Source organism: Salvelinus alpinus, chromosome 28 (assembly GCF_045679555.1).
Source record: "Salvelinus alpinus chromosome 28, SLU_Salpinus.1, whole genome shotgun sequence".
Taxonomy (NCBI): domain Eukaryota; kingdom Metazoa; phylum Chordata; class Actinopteri; order Salmoniformes; family Salmonidae; genus Salvelinus; species Salvelinus alpinus.
In genome coordinates, this window is record NC_092113.1 from 31,555,369 (window position 1) to 31,572,245 (window position 16,877).

Consider the following 16,877-nt stretch of genomic DNA (forward strand, 5'->3'; position numbering starts at 1 on the left):
AATTCCAGTATTCAGGATAGTCTGACAAAATGCAGGACTTTCAAGCATCGGATGTTGTGTAATCCTTCTGGGGAACATGAGTATCATGATGTACGCTCTGGCTTTATCAGAAAGCTTGGATTACCAAAATGCACTTGCAGAGACCTGAGCCCTAAAAGTCAATACATGTTTGGTCATCGTGGGTATTGAATTGGATAGATGGGTTGAAAGAAAAACGGATTACTTCCTTAACATACATACACTAAGGCCACCACAGTGCATTCAGCAGCAAGACACTGTGATCACGTGATCAGCCCAGATGGATGACATCATCATTGAGGAGAGTCTAGGACAAAGAGGAAGGAGAGATAGGAGGAGGATAGTGAGAAGGATTGGCTCCTAATTCTGCCATTCTACGTGATTTATCCGGTACTGTTCCACAAAATGACTTTGGATGCAAATTTATATATAACCATACTTAAAAATGTGGGTATTTGTTTTAGGTATGGTGACATTGCCAGTTTTTTTTGGAGCATTCTGACATGGCTTCCACGGTCACTCCCATTGATTTGTCATCAATTATAATGATAAAGCTGTCCCTACATCTAAACATTGGATTGCTCACTTTCAGTGGTATCCGTGATAAGATGCTTTTTTAATTGGGGTGAACTATCTCTTTAAACGGGGTGACAGAGGACATCCTTTAGGGTAAATCCACTACCTTCCCATGCATTCCCTCAATTGGAGAAAATGTGTCTTCTCCCTACATAACATTTCTTTTTTTTGTTCAATCGCAAAGCGATTTAAAAACGTAAATGTCAGCCTCATACAGGCGCATTACATAGTGTGCACTGGCTGTGCATAAATCTGGGAGCGCCGCCCCTCTCCATCAGCAGTTGTTGCGTCGGCGCTGACGGGCTGAGCATACAGTACACGCATTAATTCAGACACAAATAGAGATCTCTCTGCGTAGGCTATTTCTTTGTATTTTCCCTTATTGTTCGATCCTCCTCAGAAAAAATGGTAAGTCATGTAGTTTTTCAGCAATAATAAGCCTGAAATAATTACGTGTTTGATGTTTTCTGTTGAGAATTTCTCAAATGATGAGACAATCACTACACGACCGTATAGTGGCTAAAATGGGTCGATTTTTATTGTATCGGTCAATGAATTCGAAATAGGGGCGAATTTGCAACATCTTGGTGTTGCTAACCCACTTTAAAATGACGAATTTACTTAGACTGAATCAACGCGTTTGGGATAGGTATTGCATGCTATTTCGGTTTATCACAAGGCTATTACATAAAATGGGGATGGAATTAAAGAACACTACATTTAGAATGCATACTTTTTGGTAGCTATTGAACACAGTTGAATTGTACAGTATTCATCAAATACAGCAGCATTTATTTATCTATCCAGGTAATGGATAAGACATTGGAATAAAATGGGATCTTATTCTTAAGGTCATCCATTGTGTTGCTAGGTGGGAGAGGGCAGACTAGGTGGGGACAGAAGAGGAATATATGTCTCTCTCTACTGTAACATGTGTCTACAGTTGTAGACTGTCTAGTTTAACCCTGAAAATAAACCTATTCCACCCCAGCTTCCTTTTAATTCCTTAGTGATGTAATATGACCTCCTTGTCAGCTTAGTAATGGTTATAGGTGTAAATGGCAATATTCCTCTGCACATCAGTTGATTTGTCTCCATTGTAACTGTTCTCTAGTTTATCCATTGCAATTGTTCTCTAGTTTATCCATTGTAACTGTTCTCTAGTTTACATGTAGCCTACCCATTCTTCCACTAGGTGGTGTTTTAGCAAATTGTAAATTTTTGTCAAATGTATTGTAATTCTGTTACATTACATGTTTTTCCATTTATTTTCCAGCGTGAGTGTATCTCTGTCCATGTAGGTCAGGCTGGAGTCCAGATTGGCAATGCCTGCTGGGAGCTCTACTGCCTGGAGCATGGGATCCAGCCGGAAGGGCAGATGCCCAGCGACAAAACCATCGGCGGAGGAGATGACTCCTTCAATACCTTTTTCAGTGAGACTGGGGCTGGAAAGCATGTCCCCAGGGCTGTGTTTGTGGACCTGGAACCCACAGTTGTTGGTAAGATTTCTGTTTCTCATTTAATTGAAAAAAGGGTATGTCAAAGAGGTTTTCCTTTGCTTTCTTGCTATTGAGCTCCTTAATGAGCTGTTCATTTTCTCTCCTCAGATGAGGTGCGCACTGGGACCTATCGTCAGTTATTCCATCCTGAACAGCTCATCACTGGCAAAGAGGATGCTGCCAACAACTACGCTCGTGGACACTACACTATTGGCAAAGAGATCATCGACCTGGTGCTGGACAGGATCCGCAAACTGGTGGGAATTTCAGAATGACTGAATTAAATATTTTATCAACTATCTGATCATAATGTGGACATCTTTTTCTGCCCATTTATTGATGTGTTCCTCTTTCTCCTCAGGCTGACCAGTGCACAGGCCTTCAGGGCTTCCTGGTTTTCCACAGCTTTGGTGGTGGCACCGGCTCTGGTTTCACCTCCCTGCTGATGGAGCGCCTGTCAGTTGACTACGGCAAGAAGTCCAAGCTGGAGTTCTCCATCTACCCAGCTCCCCAGGTGTCCACAGCTGTGGTGGAGCCCTACAACTCCATCCTGACCACCCACACCACCCTAGAGCACTCTGACTGTGCCTTCATGGTGGATAATGAGGCTATCTATGACATCTGCCGTAGGAACCTCGACATTGAGCGTCCTACCTACACCAACCTCAACAGGCTCATTAGCCAGATCGTTTCCTCCATCACTGCTTCCCTTCGATTTGATGGTGCCCTCAATGTTGATCTGACAGAGTTCCAGACCAACTTGGTGCCCTACCCCCGTATCCATTTCCCTCTGGCCACCTATGCCCCAGTTACTTCTGCAGAGAAGGCTTACCATGAGCAGCTCTCTGTCTCTGAGATCACCAACGCCTGCTTTGAGCCGGCCAACCAGATGGTGAAATGTGACCCTCGCCACGGCAAGTACATGTCTTGCTGCCTTCTGTTCCGTGGTGACGTGGTACCCAAAGATGTCAATGCTGCCATTGCCACCATCAAGACCAAACGTTCCATTCAGTTTGTTGACTGGTGTCCAACTGGTTTCAAGATTGGCATCAACTATCAGCCTCCCACTGTAGTCCCTGGTGGAGACCTGGCCAAAGTCCAGAGGGCTGTGTGCATGCTGAGCAACACCACTGCTGTGGCAGAGGCCTGGGCTCGGCTTGACCACAAGTTTGACCTGATGTACGCCAAACGTGCCTTTGTGCACTGGTATGTGGGTGAGGGCATGGAGGAGGGAGAGTTCTCTGAGGCCAGAGAGGACATGGCTGCCCTGGAGAAGGATTATGAAGAGGTAGGGGTTGACTCCATTGAGGGTGAGGGAGAGGAGGAGGGAGAAGAGTATTGAAATGCCCCTGCAGGCAAGCCATTGTCAAACACTGTTACTGTTGCATGATCTTATTATGACACCTAATAAAACATTGAATCAATTAGCTATTTGTTCTCTTGGACCTTATTCACCACCTTATCTTGACAAAAAGAAAGACATTAGTACAGTTTTGGGGGGATTTTAATGGGGAAAAGACATAAAAATGTTTGACTTCACAGTAGTTTACAATACTATTCACTGATAAAACTTCCAGTATAAACATTTGAGGATGCACATTTAAGTTTGATGGAAATAAGCCAAATTATATCCATTAATGAACTTTCAGTTAAAAATAAATATATTTAAAAAACGATAAAAGAAAAAGCAAAACATTTCAGATGACAGATGAAAATAAGATGTTTCTATGCTGTTGTGTATTTGGCAGTTGAATGGGTTGTTTTCCATTCGCACCAGCCTGTCATCGAGAAGTGGGCTGTTCTCTATAAGGCCCCATCAACTCAGAAGGTTCCAGAACAGTAGAGACCCAGAGCTCCAACCAGGACTGCTCTCAGCGCTCTGGGAGGTGGAGCCAACCACAGACTCCTCCTTCAGAGGAAGGTAGGCTTTGAACCGTCTGTGGAACAAAAGGAAAATTATTAATTACATTCATTTTTTCCAAGGCTCACTTACAAAAATATGTAAATCTCAATGTGACTCTTCTGGTAAAATAAAGGATAAAAAGGTCATGAGAAAAGTGTTATCAATGGTACAATATGCTGCATACAGTTGCCCTGAGACATGGCTATACAGTGTAGACAGACACCATAGGGGTCATGTCTCAAGCAAGCTGAAAAGGTTATACCTTGTGGTGATATGGAACTCTTCAGAAAGCTGTGACTAGAGTAGACCAATGTTGATTTGTGACTCACTTGTAAGTGTAGGCCATGGTTCCTGCGACCAGGGCAACGATCAGGACCACCATCGCCATGGCTACAGTGCCCGCTGAGGACAGACTGGAACCTGCCACCAAAAAACCCAGACAATAATTTATGTAAAACAACTTAATATAACATCATATTACAATATATTAATTATATTATTACCAATAACAATAGGTGTTGGACTGAAGGTGTTGGACTGATTGTCCCAGGGACCCAGGTTCAAGACGTGGCGAGGCAGATGTGCAGAGCAGACATCTTACAGTACATACCCACGGTCACGCTAAATTTGGCGCTGGTGACTGCCAGACTGACATCGTTGGTCATGGACACGTTGATACAAAAGATGCCGGAGTCATTGAAAAAGTGACGCAGTACCAGCTGGCACTCAGAAGAGGGGGCCACTGTGTTACACATGGTGTGGATGGGCATAAAACAGTCTGCATCGGACACAACCGTGCACACCTCTGTGGGAAGGCTGGATGGAGAACAGACACAGGGTCAGAAACACTCAGTGAAACTCTAAGGACCGGATTCCTTTGCTATTTATTTTTAGATGTGATATGTTTTCTGACTGCTGCAAGATGAATTGCCTCTCTGAGGACATTACAGTTTTCTGAATCTGAATTCCCTGACCCAGACTAATCCTGGACTAAAATGCAAGAATGATTTTAAATCCAGGATTAGGATTAATCTGAGGCAAAGGCGGCTGGTTTCACCTTAATCGGGGAGGACGGGCTCATAGTAATGGCTGGAACGGAGTGAATGGAATGGTATAAAACACGTTAAGCACGAGGTTTCCATGTGTTTGATACCATTCCATTTATTCCAATCTAGCCATTATTATGAGCCATCCTCCCCTCAGCAACATCCTGTGATCTGGGGCAATGAAACTGATCCTAGTGCCTAAGTGGTGGAATATAGGTCTACATACCTAGTGGATTTGTCTGCTTAGGGAAATAATAAATGGTGGGATTGTCTGAGACAGTCTCCCTTAATTGGGTCTGGAGAAGGAATACTCACCTCCCTTGGCAGGTGACAGTTAGATCCACTACGTTTCGTTCAACCTCAGATTCATCCATCTTGATCACAGCATTGTCCACTTGCACTATCTTCAAACTCTCAATGCCCTCTGAAGACAAAGACAGAAAGACGGTCCGTAAAATAATCCTGAATGTAAATCAAATACAATAATAGGATAGAGATTTACATGTTACATGTTACTCTTTAATTATTTCTTATTCTTATCTCTTGCCTTTTTTTAGGTATTTTCTTAAAACTGCATTGTTGGTTAAGGGTTTGTAAGTAAGCAATTCACTGTAAGGCCTGTTGTATTCGGCGCATGTGACAAATAAAATTTGATTTGATTTATTTAGAGACAGTGGACTTACCAACGATGTCAATGCCAGTGCAGAAGGACCCATAGCGATAGATCACACAGTCATCATCCTTTTTGTCATTGGCTTCATGCTTAACAACTATCCCCACGGGAGCTTGGCCTGTAACAGTCTGTCCTGTATCAGGAGAAACAACAATGGATTCCAGTTACTAAATTGAAAATCCAACAATCTAAAGCACATTAGATGAACAGTTAATTTGTTTAGAACATACAGTACCTGCTGGCTCTAATTCCTCAGCAGCAGGGCCAGTTGGAGTGTCAGGATTAACTTGAGAAGGTATCTTCGTGTCCCGAGCGGTGGAGGCTCCCTCCTCAGTGATGTCCTCTGTGTCAGTCTCAGAGGGAGCTGATGGGCCTACATTTATTGTAGCTTCCTGTGTGGCCACCATCACTGGAGCAGCTGACGCATCAGCAGCAGGAGCTCTCACTGGAGGTAGAAACAGGACGATTAAATGTTCTATTTGCTTTGTCAATCCTGGCATAGCCTACATATTGAGTGAATCTCAAAAGTATTTTCCATGATTCCCCACATCCTCTCTTCTTGAAGACACTAAGGATGCAAAAAATCCAAGTTAAGACTTTAGAAATTCACTTCTGGACTAAAGCGCTTCAAGATGAGAATGACCTGTTGTGCTGGCCGGGTTTGCAGGCCCGATAGTGACAGCATTACCAGTGGGTTTGACACCAGCTGGTGTGGCACATGCTTTATCAGGGATAACGGCCTGTACAACCACCTGGGGCTTGAAGCCACCAGCCACTATATAGGTGTGGGTGACAGTCAGCTCTCTGGAGATGAGCGCCCCGCTGCTGTCACCAAAGTCCCAGTTGTAGGTGATGTCGGCGTCACTCAGGTACTCGCTGGGGTCGTGGAGGCTGATGGTGAAGGCTATGGCTCTGTTCTGGACGAAGCTCAGGTCTGCCTCGTTGATGTCGTTCACTTGGGTCATCGAGACTGCGAAGGGGATTTGATCTAAAGATATAGAGATGGAGAAAAACCCTCAGACACGTATCTTATTTTTCAAGTCAGCTACTCATTCATTCATCCATTAATTCGTTCATCCATTCATTCATCCATTTATGACACTAACCAGTGATGGAGAACTGTGTTGAGGCGTATCCCAGAGGGATGAACTTCTCATGGCTGCGGTAGTGGTAGATTACAATGTCCACAATGTAGGAACCCAGAGGGACATCGTCTGTCCCAATGGTGAGGGAGGAGGATGTGCCATCAGACACTTGCCAGTACTGACCTGTAAAGCAAAGAAAATGGCTTATTACATGCTTATAACAGTGTTATTACAGGTTTATAACATCTTTAGCAGACATTAAGTAAAACATGAATTACTTAGGCCCTAATAGGTGAGAGGGGTCGCAGCTGCACTTTACCCCATGTCTTCCATACAAACACATATGCAGGGGGCTTGTCACCGCCCTTCTTGAAGGGTGTTCCGTCAGGAAAGATACCATTCCAGTCCATGTTTTGTGCAGGATACACTGGCTCAGACTGATGGTAATTTGTTCCTGGAGGAAAACAGGGCGAGTGTTGGTTTCTGCTTTGTCTTTAGACAGAGGAGTATGTATTATGAATTACACTATATATACAAAAGTATGTGGACACTCCTTCAAATTAGTGTATTCGGCTATTTCAGCCACACCCGTTGCTGACAGGTGTATAAAATCGAGCACACATCCACACAATCTCCATAGACAAACATTGGCAGTAGAATGGCCTGTCCTGAAAAGCTCTGTGACTTTCAACATGGCACAGTCATAGGATGCCACCTTTCCAACAAGTCAGTTCGTCAAATTTCTGCCCTGCTAGATCTGCCCCGGTCAACTGTAAGTGCTGTTATTGTGAAGTGGAAATGTCTAGGAGAAACAACGGCTCAGCCGCGAAGTGGTACGCCATGCAAGCTCACAGGACAGGACCGCAGAGTGCTGAAGGGCGTAAAAATCGTCTGTCCTCGGTTGCAATACTCAATACCGAGTTTCAAACTGCCTCTGGAAGCAACGTCAGCACAATAGTTATTTGTCTGGAGCTTCATGAAATGGGCTTCCATGGCCAAGCAGCCGCACACAAGCTTAAGATCACCATGCGCAATGCCAAGCGTCGGCTGGAGTCTTGTAAAGCTCGCCACCATTGAACTCTGAAGCAGTTGAAACGCGTTCTCTGGAGTGATGAATCATGCTTCACCATCTGGCAGTCCAACTGACGAATCTGAGTTTGGCGGATACCAGGTGAACGCTACCTGCCCGAATGCACAGTGCCAATTGTAGAGTTTGATGTAGGAGGAGTAATGGTCTGGGGCTGTTTTTCATGGTTCGAGCTAGCCCCCTTAGTTCCAGTGAAGGGAAATCCTAACGTTACAGCATACAATGGCATTCTGTACAATATTGTGCTTCCAACTTTGTGGGAACAGTTTGGGGAAGGGCCTTTCCTGTTTCAGCATGACAATGCCCCCGTGCACAAAGCGAGGTCCATACAGAAATGGTTTGTCGAGATCGGTGTGGAAGAACTTGACTGGCCTGCACAGAGCCCTGACCTCAACCCCATCGAACACCTTTGGGATGAATTGGAACGCCGACTGTGAGCCAGGCCTAATCGCCCAACATCAGTGACCGACCTCACTAATGCTCTTCTGGCTGAATGGAAGCAAGTCCCCACAGCAATGTTCCAACATCTAGTGGAAAGTTTTCCCAGAAGAGTTGAGGCTGTTACAGCAGCAAAAGGGGGAACAACTCCATATTAATGCCATGATTTTGGAATGAGATGTTTGAAGAGCAGGTGTCCACATACTCTTGGTCATGTAGTGTATGTAGAAAAAGAGAACGTGGTATTTAACCTCAAAATGTAATGTTTGCAGACAGTAACACTGTAAGGCACTGTAGTCGCCAAATGGAGAAAAAAAACAATACAAATACTGTAGTCTCTCTCGTGACAGACTTCTCTAGGATAGGGGGCAGCATTTTCACTTTTGGATAAATAGCGTGCCCAATTTCAACTTCCTTCTACTCATCCCCAGAATATAAGATATGCATATTATTAGTAGATTTGGATAGAAAACACGCTGAAGTTTCTAAAACTGTTTGAATCATGTCTGTGAGTGTAATAGAACTTATGTAGCAGGCAAAACCGTGAGGACTAACCATTCATTTCTTTTTTTTTTTAGGTCACTGTCTGTTCAATGAGTTTTCATTGGGATACTAGATTTCTAATCACCGTTTTCAGTTCCTACCGCTTCCACTGGATGTCACCAGTCTTTGGAAATAGGTTGAGGTTATTCCTTTGTGCAATGAAGAAGTACGGCCATCTGGAATCAGTGTAACGTCATGTGTACTGTTTGAGAGTTGCGCAAGACTAAAAAAGTAGCGTTAGTTTGTTGCCCTCCTGTATTGAAAACAGATAGACCCGTCTTCAATTTGATCGATTATTAACTTTTAAAAATACCTACAGTTGTATTACAAAAGTAGTTTGAAATGTTTTGGCAAAGTTTAGTGGTAATTTTTTAGATATTTTGTAGTGACGTTGTGCAAATTGGAAGCTGTTTTTTTCTGGATCAAATGCGCCAAATAAATGGACAATTTGGATATACAGTGGGGAGAACAAGTATTTGATACACTGCCGATTTTGCAGGTTTTCCTACTTACAAAGCATGTAGAGGTCTGTAATTTTTATCATAGGTACACTTCAACTGTGAGAGACGGAATTTAAAACAAAAATCCAGAAAATCATATTGTATGATTTTTAAGTAATTAATTCGCATTTTATTGCATGACATAAGTATTTGATCACCTACCAACCAGTAAGAATTCCGGCTCTCACAGACCTGTTAGTTTTTCTTTAAGAAGCCCTCCTGTTCTCCACTCATTACCTGTATTAACTGCACCTGTTTGAACTCGTTACCTGTATAAAATACACCTGTCCACCCACTCAATCAAACAGACTCCAACCTCTCCACAATGGCCAAGACCAGAGAGCTGTGTAAGGACATCAGGGATAAAATTGTAGACCTGCACAAGGCTGGGATGGGCTACAGGACAATAGGTAAGCAGCTTGGTGAGAAGGCAACAACTGTTGGCGCAATTATTAGAAAATGGAAGAAGTTCAAGATGACGGTCAATCACCCTCGGTCTGGGGCTCCATGCAAGATCTCACCTCGTGGGGCATCAATGATCATGAGGAAGGTGAGGGATCAGCCCAGAACTACACGGCAGGACCTGGTTAATGACCTGAAGAGAGCTGGGACCACAGTCTCAAAGAAAACCATTAGTAACACACTACGCCGTCATGGATTAAAATCCTGCAGCGCACGCAAGGTCCCCCTGCTCAAGCCAGCGCATGTCCAGGCCCGTCTGAAGTTTGCCAATGACCATCTGGATGATCCAGAGGAGGAATTGGAGAAGGTCATGTGGTCTGATGAGACAAAAATAGAGCTTTTTGGTCTAAACTCCACTCGCCGTGTTTGGAGGAAGAAGAAGGATTAGTACAACCCCAAGAACACCATCCTAACCGTGAAGCTTGGAGGTGGAAACATCATTCTTTGGGGATGCTTTTCTGCAAAGAGGACAGGATGACTGCACCGTATTGAGGGGAGGATGGATGGGGCCATGCATCGCGAGATCTTGGCCAACAACCTCCTTCCCTCAGTAAGAGCATTGAAGATAGGTCGTGGCTGGGTCTTCCAGCATGACAACGACCCGAAACACACAGCCAGGGCAACTAAGGAGTGGCTCCGTAAGAAGCATCTCAAGGTCCTGGAGTGGCCTAGCCAGTCTCCAGACCTGAACCCAATAGAAAATCTTTGGAGGGAGCTGAAAGTCCGTATTGCCCAGCGACAGCCCCGAAACCTGAAGGATCTGGAGAAGGTCTGTATGGAGGAGTGGGCCAAAATCCCTGCTGCAGTGTGTGCAAACCTGGTCAAGAACTACAGGAAACGTATGATCTCTGTAATTGCAAACAAAGGTTTCTGTACCAAATATTAAGTTCTGCTTTTCTGATGTATCAAATACTTATGTCATGCAATAAAATGCGAATTAATTACTTAAAAATCATACAATGTGATTTTCTGGATTTTTGTTTTAAATTCCGTCTCTCACAGTTGAAGTGTACCTATGATAAAAATGACAGACCTCTACATGCTTTGTAAGTAGGAAAACCTGCAAAATCGGCAGTGTATCAAATACTTGTTCTCCCCACTGTATATGAACGGAATTAACCGAACAAAAGGACCATTTGTGATGTTTATGGGACATATTGGAGTGCCAACAAAATAATCTCGTCAAAGGTAAGGCATGATTTATATTTTATTTCTGCGTTTTGTGTTGCGCCTGCAGGGTTGAAATATGCTACACACTTTGTTTACTGTTGTGCTATCATCAGATAATAGCATCTTATGCTTTCGCCGAAAAGCCTTTTTGAAATCTGTCATGTTGGCTGGATTCACAACGAGTGTAGCTTTAATTTGGTATCTTACATGTGTGATTTAATGAAAGTTTGATTTTATATAATTTTTTTGAATTTGGCGCTCTACATTTTCCCTGGCTATTGGCCAAGTGGGACGCAAGCGTCCCGCCTATCCCAGAGAGGTTTTTAAGAATGGATGGTTGGAGATTGGCCCGAAAATTGCTACGAGCTGAAGAATCTAGATTACTTTTCTTCATCAGAAAATTGCCACGTGGCTAGTAGTATTACAGTATTATAATAATTATTATTAAACAGTACAAATCTGAGTGGGCACATGCCCCTGTGTCCCTTATGGGCATGACGCCTCTGGGCCTACTGATGATCTCTATGAACAAGTTGAAGCTTCTCTATTGAATGAAAGAGAATGATACAAGCCACTTTTGAAAAATAAGCATATTGTTGACTGTGAATGTTTATTTGCTTACTGATTGTTGTCATTCCACTGCAGGGATACTTCAGGATTTTGCCAATGAAGCCCTTTATCTACTTATCCAGAGTCAGATGAACTCGTGGATGAATGTTGTATGTCTCTATGCACAGTGTGAAGGAAGTAAGAGGCAGTTTCGCAAGCCAGTAATAAACTAGCGTTAGCGCAATGACTGGAAGGCCATGGGTATCTGCCAGCATGCTTGTTTTTCACTACATTTTGTTCTATTCCAGCACATACTACATTGAGAAAACCGTATTGTCCCTGTTTCATTGAACGCAGGATGAGTGAAAATAAAAACAAGGAATGGGGTAGGGACTGTCTGGGAGGAAAGCCACAGTCACACCCCCCACTGATGCAGCTCTGTCCTCCTCCCCATTAGTGCTGTTATTCAAGCTTGGTCATGTGACTAAGAGATAAAGACGCTTTAGGTGGATACTAGGCCTGTATCCAAGCAACTTATTCATTACCTAGCAACGGATGGAGCCAGGGAGGAAGGGGGGTTGAGTGTCTGTTTCTCCCTGTCTTAGATCTAGGATTGAGTCATTTGACCTCTATCGCAGACAGTATGAACTCACGTTAAGTTGGTGCAGTCTGTAACATATTATCAATAATGTCAGCTATTGAAATCAAATCAAATTTCACATGTGCCGAATACAACAGGTGTAGTAGACCTTACAGTGTTAAGCTTACTTACAAACCCTTTAACCAACAATGCAGTTTTAAGAAAAAATACCTAAAAAAAAGAAAATACAAGTAACAAATAATTAAAGAGCAGCAGTAAAATAACAATAGCGAAGCTATACACACAGTGCACCGGTACAGAGTCAATGTGCAGGGGTACCGGTTAGTCAAGGTAATTGAGGTAATATGTACATGTGGTTAGAGTTATTCAAGTGACTACGAAGAGATAATAAACAGAGTAGCAGCTGCGTAAAAGAGGGGGAGGGGGTGCAATGCCAATAGTCTGGGTAGCCATTTGATTACATGTTCAGGAGTCTTATGGCTTGGTGGTAGAAGTTGTGTAGAAGCCTCTGGGACCTAGACTTGGCGCTCCGGTACCGCTTGCTGTGCGGTAGCAGAGAGAACAGTCTATGCCTTGGGTGGCTGGAGAACCTTGAACAGAGGTTCCACATGCATTTGCTAACAAGTTAATAATCACGAAATCTTGCAAACTATGTGTACAGTCTGCAGCAAAATATCACACTGTGCCCTCTACTGGCACTGTATTGTACATGTAAGGTCAAGCAGAGTGGTTTTACGGTGCTATAAACAGGTTGGTTATTTAGCAACAAAACCGATGCATGCGGAACATTGGGGCAAAACAGACAGGGTTGGCTTAGATTGTTAACAAAATATATTTAGTCTCCAAATGTTTATTGAAAACATATATACATTTGCACAATGAGCACTTGTCTCTCAAATAGATTGTTAGTTGTTGATAAGCTAGCTAGCGAATTTTAGCCATATTAGCATAGAAGTGAAATCAGTCGAAACACCTCAAAACAAGACATCAAATCAAACGTTATGTTACATGTGCTGAATACACGTGTAGACCTTACAGTGAAGTGCTTACTTACAAGCCCTTAACCAACCGACAAAAGCCACTCAGCGAGGAAGAAGCCACTGCTCCAAAACTGCCATAAAAAAGCCAGACTACAGTTTGCAACTGCACATGGGGACAAAGATCATACATTTTGGAGAAATGTCCTCTGGGATGAAACAAAAATAGAACTCTTTGGCCATAATGACCATTGTTATATTTGGAGGGAAAAGGGGGAGACTTGCAAGCCGAAGAACAACATCCCAACCGTGACGCACGGGGTGGCAGCATCATGTTGTGGGGGTGCTTTGCTGCAGGAGGGACTGGCGCACTCCACAAAATAGATGGCCATGAGGCAGGAAAATTATGTGGATATATTGAAGCAACATCTCAAGACATCAGTCAGGAAGTTAAAGCTTGGTCGCAAATGGGTCTTCCAAATGGACAATGACCCCAAGTATACTTCCAAAGTTGTGGCAAAATGGCTTAAGGACAACAAAGTCAAGGTATTGGACTGGCCATCACAAAGCCCTGACCTCAATCCTATAAAAAAAACTTTGTGGGCAGAACTGAAAAGGAGTGTGCGAGCAAGGAGGCATACAAACCTGACTCAGTTATACCAGCTCTGTCAGGATAAATGGGCCCAAAATTCACCCAACTTATTGTGGGAAGCTTGTGGAAGGCTACCCGAAACGTTTGACCCAAATTAAACAATTTAAAAGGCAATACACTCAATTAGCATTTGGTAGCATGTAAACTTCTGACCCGCTGGGAATGTGATGAAAGAAATAAGAGCTGAAATAAATCATTCTCTCTACTATCATTCTGACATCACATTCTTAAAATAAAGTGGTGATCCTAACTGACCTAATTAAGGGAATTTTTACTACGATTAAATGTCAGGAATTGTGAAAAACTGAGTTTAACGTATTTGGCTAAGGTGTATGTAAACTTCCGACTTCAACTGTATGTAATGTGGTAGAGAACACAGTATCCGAATATTGCAGTCTTACTTAAGAGGGTCCTTGTGGTTATTGTCAATGCTGTCAGCTTCACTGTCTGGTCAAGAGTGAGTGGTCCCTGCTCACCCTCACTCTGTAGATGAGGACAGCTGGACAGACAATCCTCATCAGCTCCCCTGGACTGTGACTTGGCTCAATGCAGTGGAGGAATGTACAGGAATGGGACCATGCACTTAATAGTAAATGCTCCAATTTACCTGGAATAGCAACTATTATAAAAAAGAACAGCTATCAGGACACCGGAGAGTAAAAAATGAGCTGTTAAATATGGTGCAACACATTTTGTTGTGCATGGTCTCCGATAAATAAAATAGGAGGTTAAAATATGTTGCCAATGCATATGTGTAGAAAGAAAAAAGATGGTGCAGAAACATTTCACACCTAGGATGAGGCTGGCTTCACTGCGGCCACTGTCCTGCTCATGGGTCTCAGTGCAGTTGTATCCACTGAGCAGAGATAGGAAGGACTCAGGAGAGGGACCAGATGAGGCCTTCCTCAACTGGGCCTGGAGAGCCATGGCATTCCACCTAAAGTGCTCCACGCAGAAGGTCACCCTGAACGTAGACATAAGAGTCACAATTCAGATAAGAACTAAGGTCACAGAGAATCACAGATGGCGCAGATATTCCCAATGTATTTATGGCAAACAAACTTGAAAAGGACTCTTCATTGATACACTTCAAGGGATTTCCCCAATTTAAGCCTACATACAACATGTAGTTGTTGTTTTGAGAGCTGGATAGAAGACATTTATATCCAAGTTGCTTCACTCACCATTCTTTATTGTCAACCTTAGGGGCTGCATTCGGGAAGCGCTTGCCATTCTTGTTAGACACATAACGACACTGTCTGTAGGGGGCGTTCTTGTCCTCCAGGACGTGTTTGATGCAGAATTCCCACCAGGCGGGGCTGGGAGCAGGGCCGCTGGGTGAAGGAACAGGCCTTGGGCTCTTGGGTACGGGCAGTCTGGGACAAACGGCCCCAGCTTGACGGCAACACGTGGATCCTTTATCCTGTTCATTAGTGGTTCTGGAAGGGAAATACATACTTTAGGTGAGCAACAGGTGCTGAAGCAGCAACGATACAGTTAAGCGTCAACATGGTTAGTCAGCTGAGACTAGGGCAAAATATGTGATGGCAAGCAGAGAATACAGGGGGCACTAGAGTGCATCTTGCTACTACCACAGTACAGTAAACATGGGACATGTAAAGTTGATTTGTGTGTGTTGTTCACGGACCTGACCTTAGGCTTTTTTAGGGCATTTTCACACAGTTTGACTATGAAGACTTTAAATAAATTTGAAAATTTGTAGCTACTTTAAGTTAATAACACGTTAAGAGATAAAGCAGATTGCGTTCATTGCACCTGTCACATGACGAAGCTTACCGTAGTTCCCCAGAACAGTTGAGCCAGTCATGTGTGTTTGTAAACAGCACAACGGGAGAAAACGAGCTGGTGAGGCACAACCTGTGAAAGAGAATGTATTGGAGCTATGTCTTTTTCACAAAAGATATCAAGACCACTTCAAATGTTATCAAGAACTTTAAAGTCAAGTTGCATGAAATGTTATTGCTCCGTTTCTTGCCAGAACTTGTATCAAATAAAGCAATATCTAATCAAAAAAATAATAATCATAAACACCAACAGCCTGCAAGCGGAGAAATCAATATCAAACAGTTATGATGCAACTACCATCATGCATATTGACACAAGTACGTACTTTGGGTGTTTAAAAATACCAAAAAAGGTAGAACACTGGATCTACACAATCAGTTTGTGGTCAGAGGATCACACTGCAAGTGTCATAGTGAGTTTGAAGTGGAGTGGTCAGACCATGGAGACTTACATCACTGCGGACGTCTGGTGAAGGGTCCTGAGGGTTGAGGCATGCATGGGTCACCTTGATAACATGCTCCAACTTGCGGGGCTGTTCCTCAACCTTTGCAGCCAGGAACAGTGTTGCTGGAGCTATGACCTAGGGGTAAAAATTTTAAAAATTGTACATTTTGATCAAAACTGGTGTCTTGTTAGTGCTACGCATTATGCATTTATGCTGTCCATGGCCTGACAGAAAAGTAAATGCAAAGGGCCTACAATCAGCAGACAAGGGTGAGTTAATCTATAACATATTCCCGGTTTGGACGTGGGATAAAGAATATCGCCTCGTCTGGGGACTGTTTTGTATTATTGCAGGTGTGGTGGTCTGGTCGCTTTTACAGTCGCGGAATAACCACCCTTCAGTAGTGGATAATTCAGCCTACCAATTGAGGAGCTGTGAACGTCAGACGACCATGTCCCCTATGAAGAACTCCGGGGCCTGCTGTGTCCGAGTGTTTCTACCTCCCTGCCTGGCTGTATCAATGCTCCCTCCGCTCAAGATAAAGCCTTTCTGAACGGCCCATCTGAAGGTGTGGAAGACGTCGCCCAATTAATCACAAATATTTGTTTCCATTTTAAAAGCGACCGAGATTCTTCTTAGAAATTGCTATTTAAAATAAATCCATTACTATTCTTATTACTACTCAGCAGAATGACCCAATACTCACAAACCAACCCGGTCTCAGGACATTTCATATTATCCTGTATGTAAATCCGAGTCACTTGGTGTGTATTAATTTGTGGATGTCCATCATAAATTTTATGGTACGAATTTGAAAAACATATGGTACGAATTATAACTAGGTGGC

General features: G+C 43.3%; 3 protein-coding genes across 5 annotated transcripts; 1 reads left to right on the forward strand and 2 right to left on the reverse strand.

The window, feature by feature from the left end:
- The first annotated feature begins 867 nt into the window (after positions 1-867).
- LOC139557681 (tubulin alpha chain-like) lies at positions 868-3,520 on the forward strand. Its single transcript, XM_071372770.1, has 4 exons — positions 868-1,002; positions 1,871-2,093; positions 2,202-2,350; positions 2,455-3,520. The coding sequence occupies exons 1-4, from the start codon at positions 1,000-1,002 to the stop codon at positions 3,433-3,435; spliced, it is 1,356 nt and encodes a 451-aa protein (XP_071228871.1). The 5' UTR covers positions 868-999; the 3' UTR covers positions 3,436-3,520.
- Positions 3,521-3,579: 59 nt separating this feature from the next.
- LOC139557678 (melanocyte protein PMEL-like) lies at positions 3,580-8,382 on the reverse strand. 2 transcript variants are annotated; one of them, XR_011671448.1, is made up of 9 exons: positions 7,120-8,382; positions 6,822-6,983; positions 6,359-6,703; positions 5,951-6,160; positions 5,726-5,848; positions 5,358-5,466; positions 4,500-4,812; positions 4,326-4,416; positions 3,580-4,030 (listed from the first exon to the last, which is right to left on the reverse strand). XR_011671448.1 is itself a non-coding variant. In XM_071372768.1 (9 exons), exons 1-9 carry the CDS (start codon positions 7,208-7,210, stop codon positions 3,910-3,912), a joined length of 1,458 nt encoding a protein of 485 aa, XP_071228869.1. In that variant the 5' UTR covers positions 7,211-8,376; the 3' UTR covers positions 3,580-3,909. The 2 variants fall into 2 exon arrangements, 1 of the variants encoding a protein (XP_071228869.1); XM_071372768.1 differs by having other exon boundaries at positions 4,607-4,812; positions 7,120-8,376.
- A 2,539-nt stretch (positions 8,383-10,921) lies between these two features.
- LOC139557682 (uncharacterized) lies at positions 10,922-16,162 on the reverse strand. 2 transcript variants are annotated; one of them, XM_071372772.1, is made up of 5 exons: positions 16,037-16,162; positions 15,577-15,657; positions 14,964-15,218; positions 14,571-14,743; positions 10,924-14,398 (listed from the first exon to the last, which is right to left on the reverse strand). In XM_071372772.1, the coding sequence occupies exons 1-5, from the start codon at positions 16,081-16,083 to the stop codon at positions 14,220-14,222; spliced, it is 735 nt and encodes a 244-aa protein (XP_071228873.1). In that variant the 5' UTR covers positions 16,084-16,162; the 3' UTR covers positions 10,924-14,219. The 2 variants fall into 2 exon arrangements, with proteins under 2 accessions (XP_071228872.1, XP_071228873.1); XM_071372771.1 differs by having other exon boundaries at positions 10,922-14,743.
- Between the last annotated feature and the right edge of the window lie 715 nt (positions 16,163-16,877).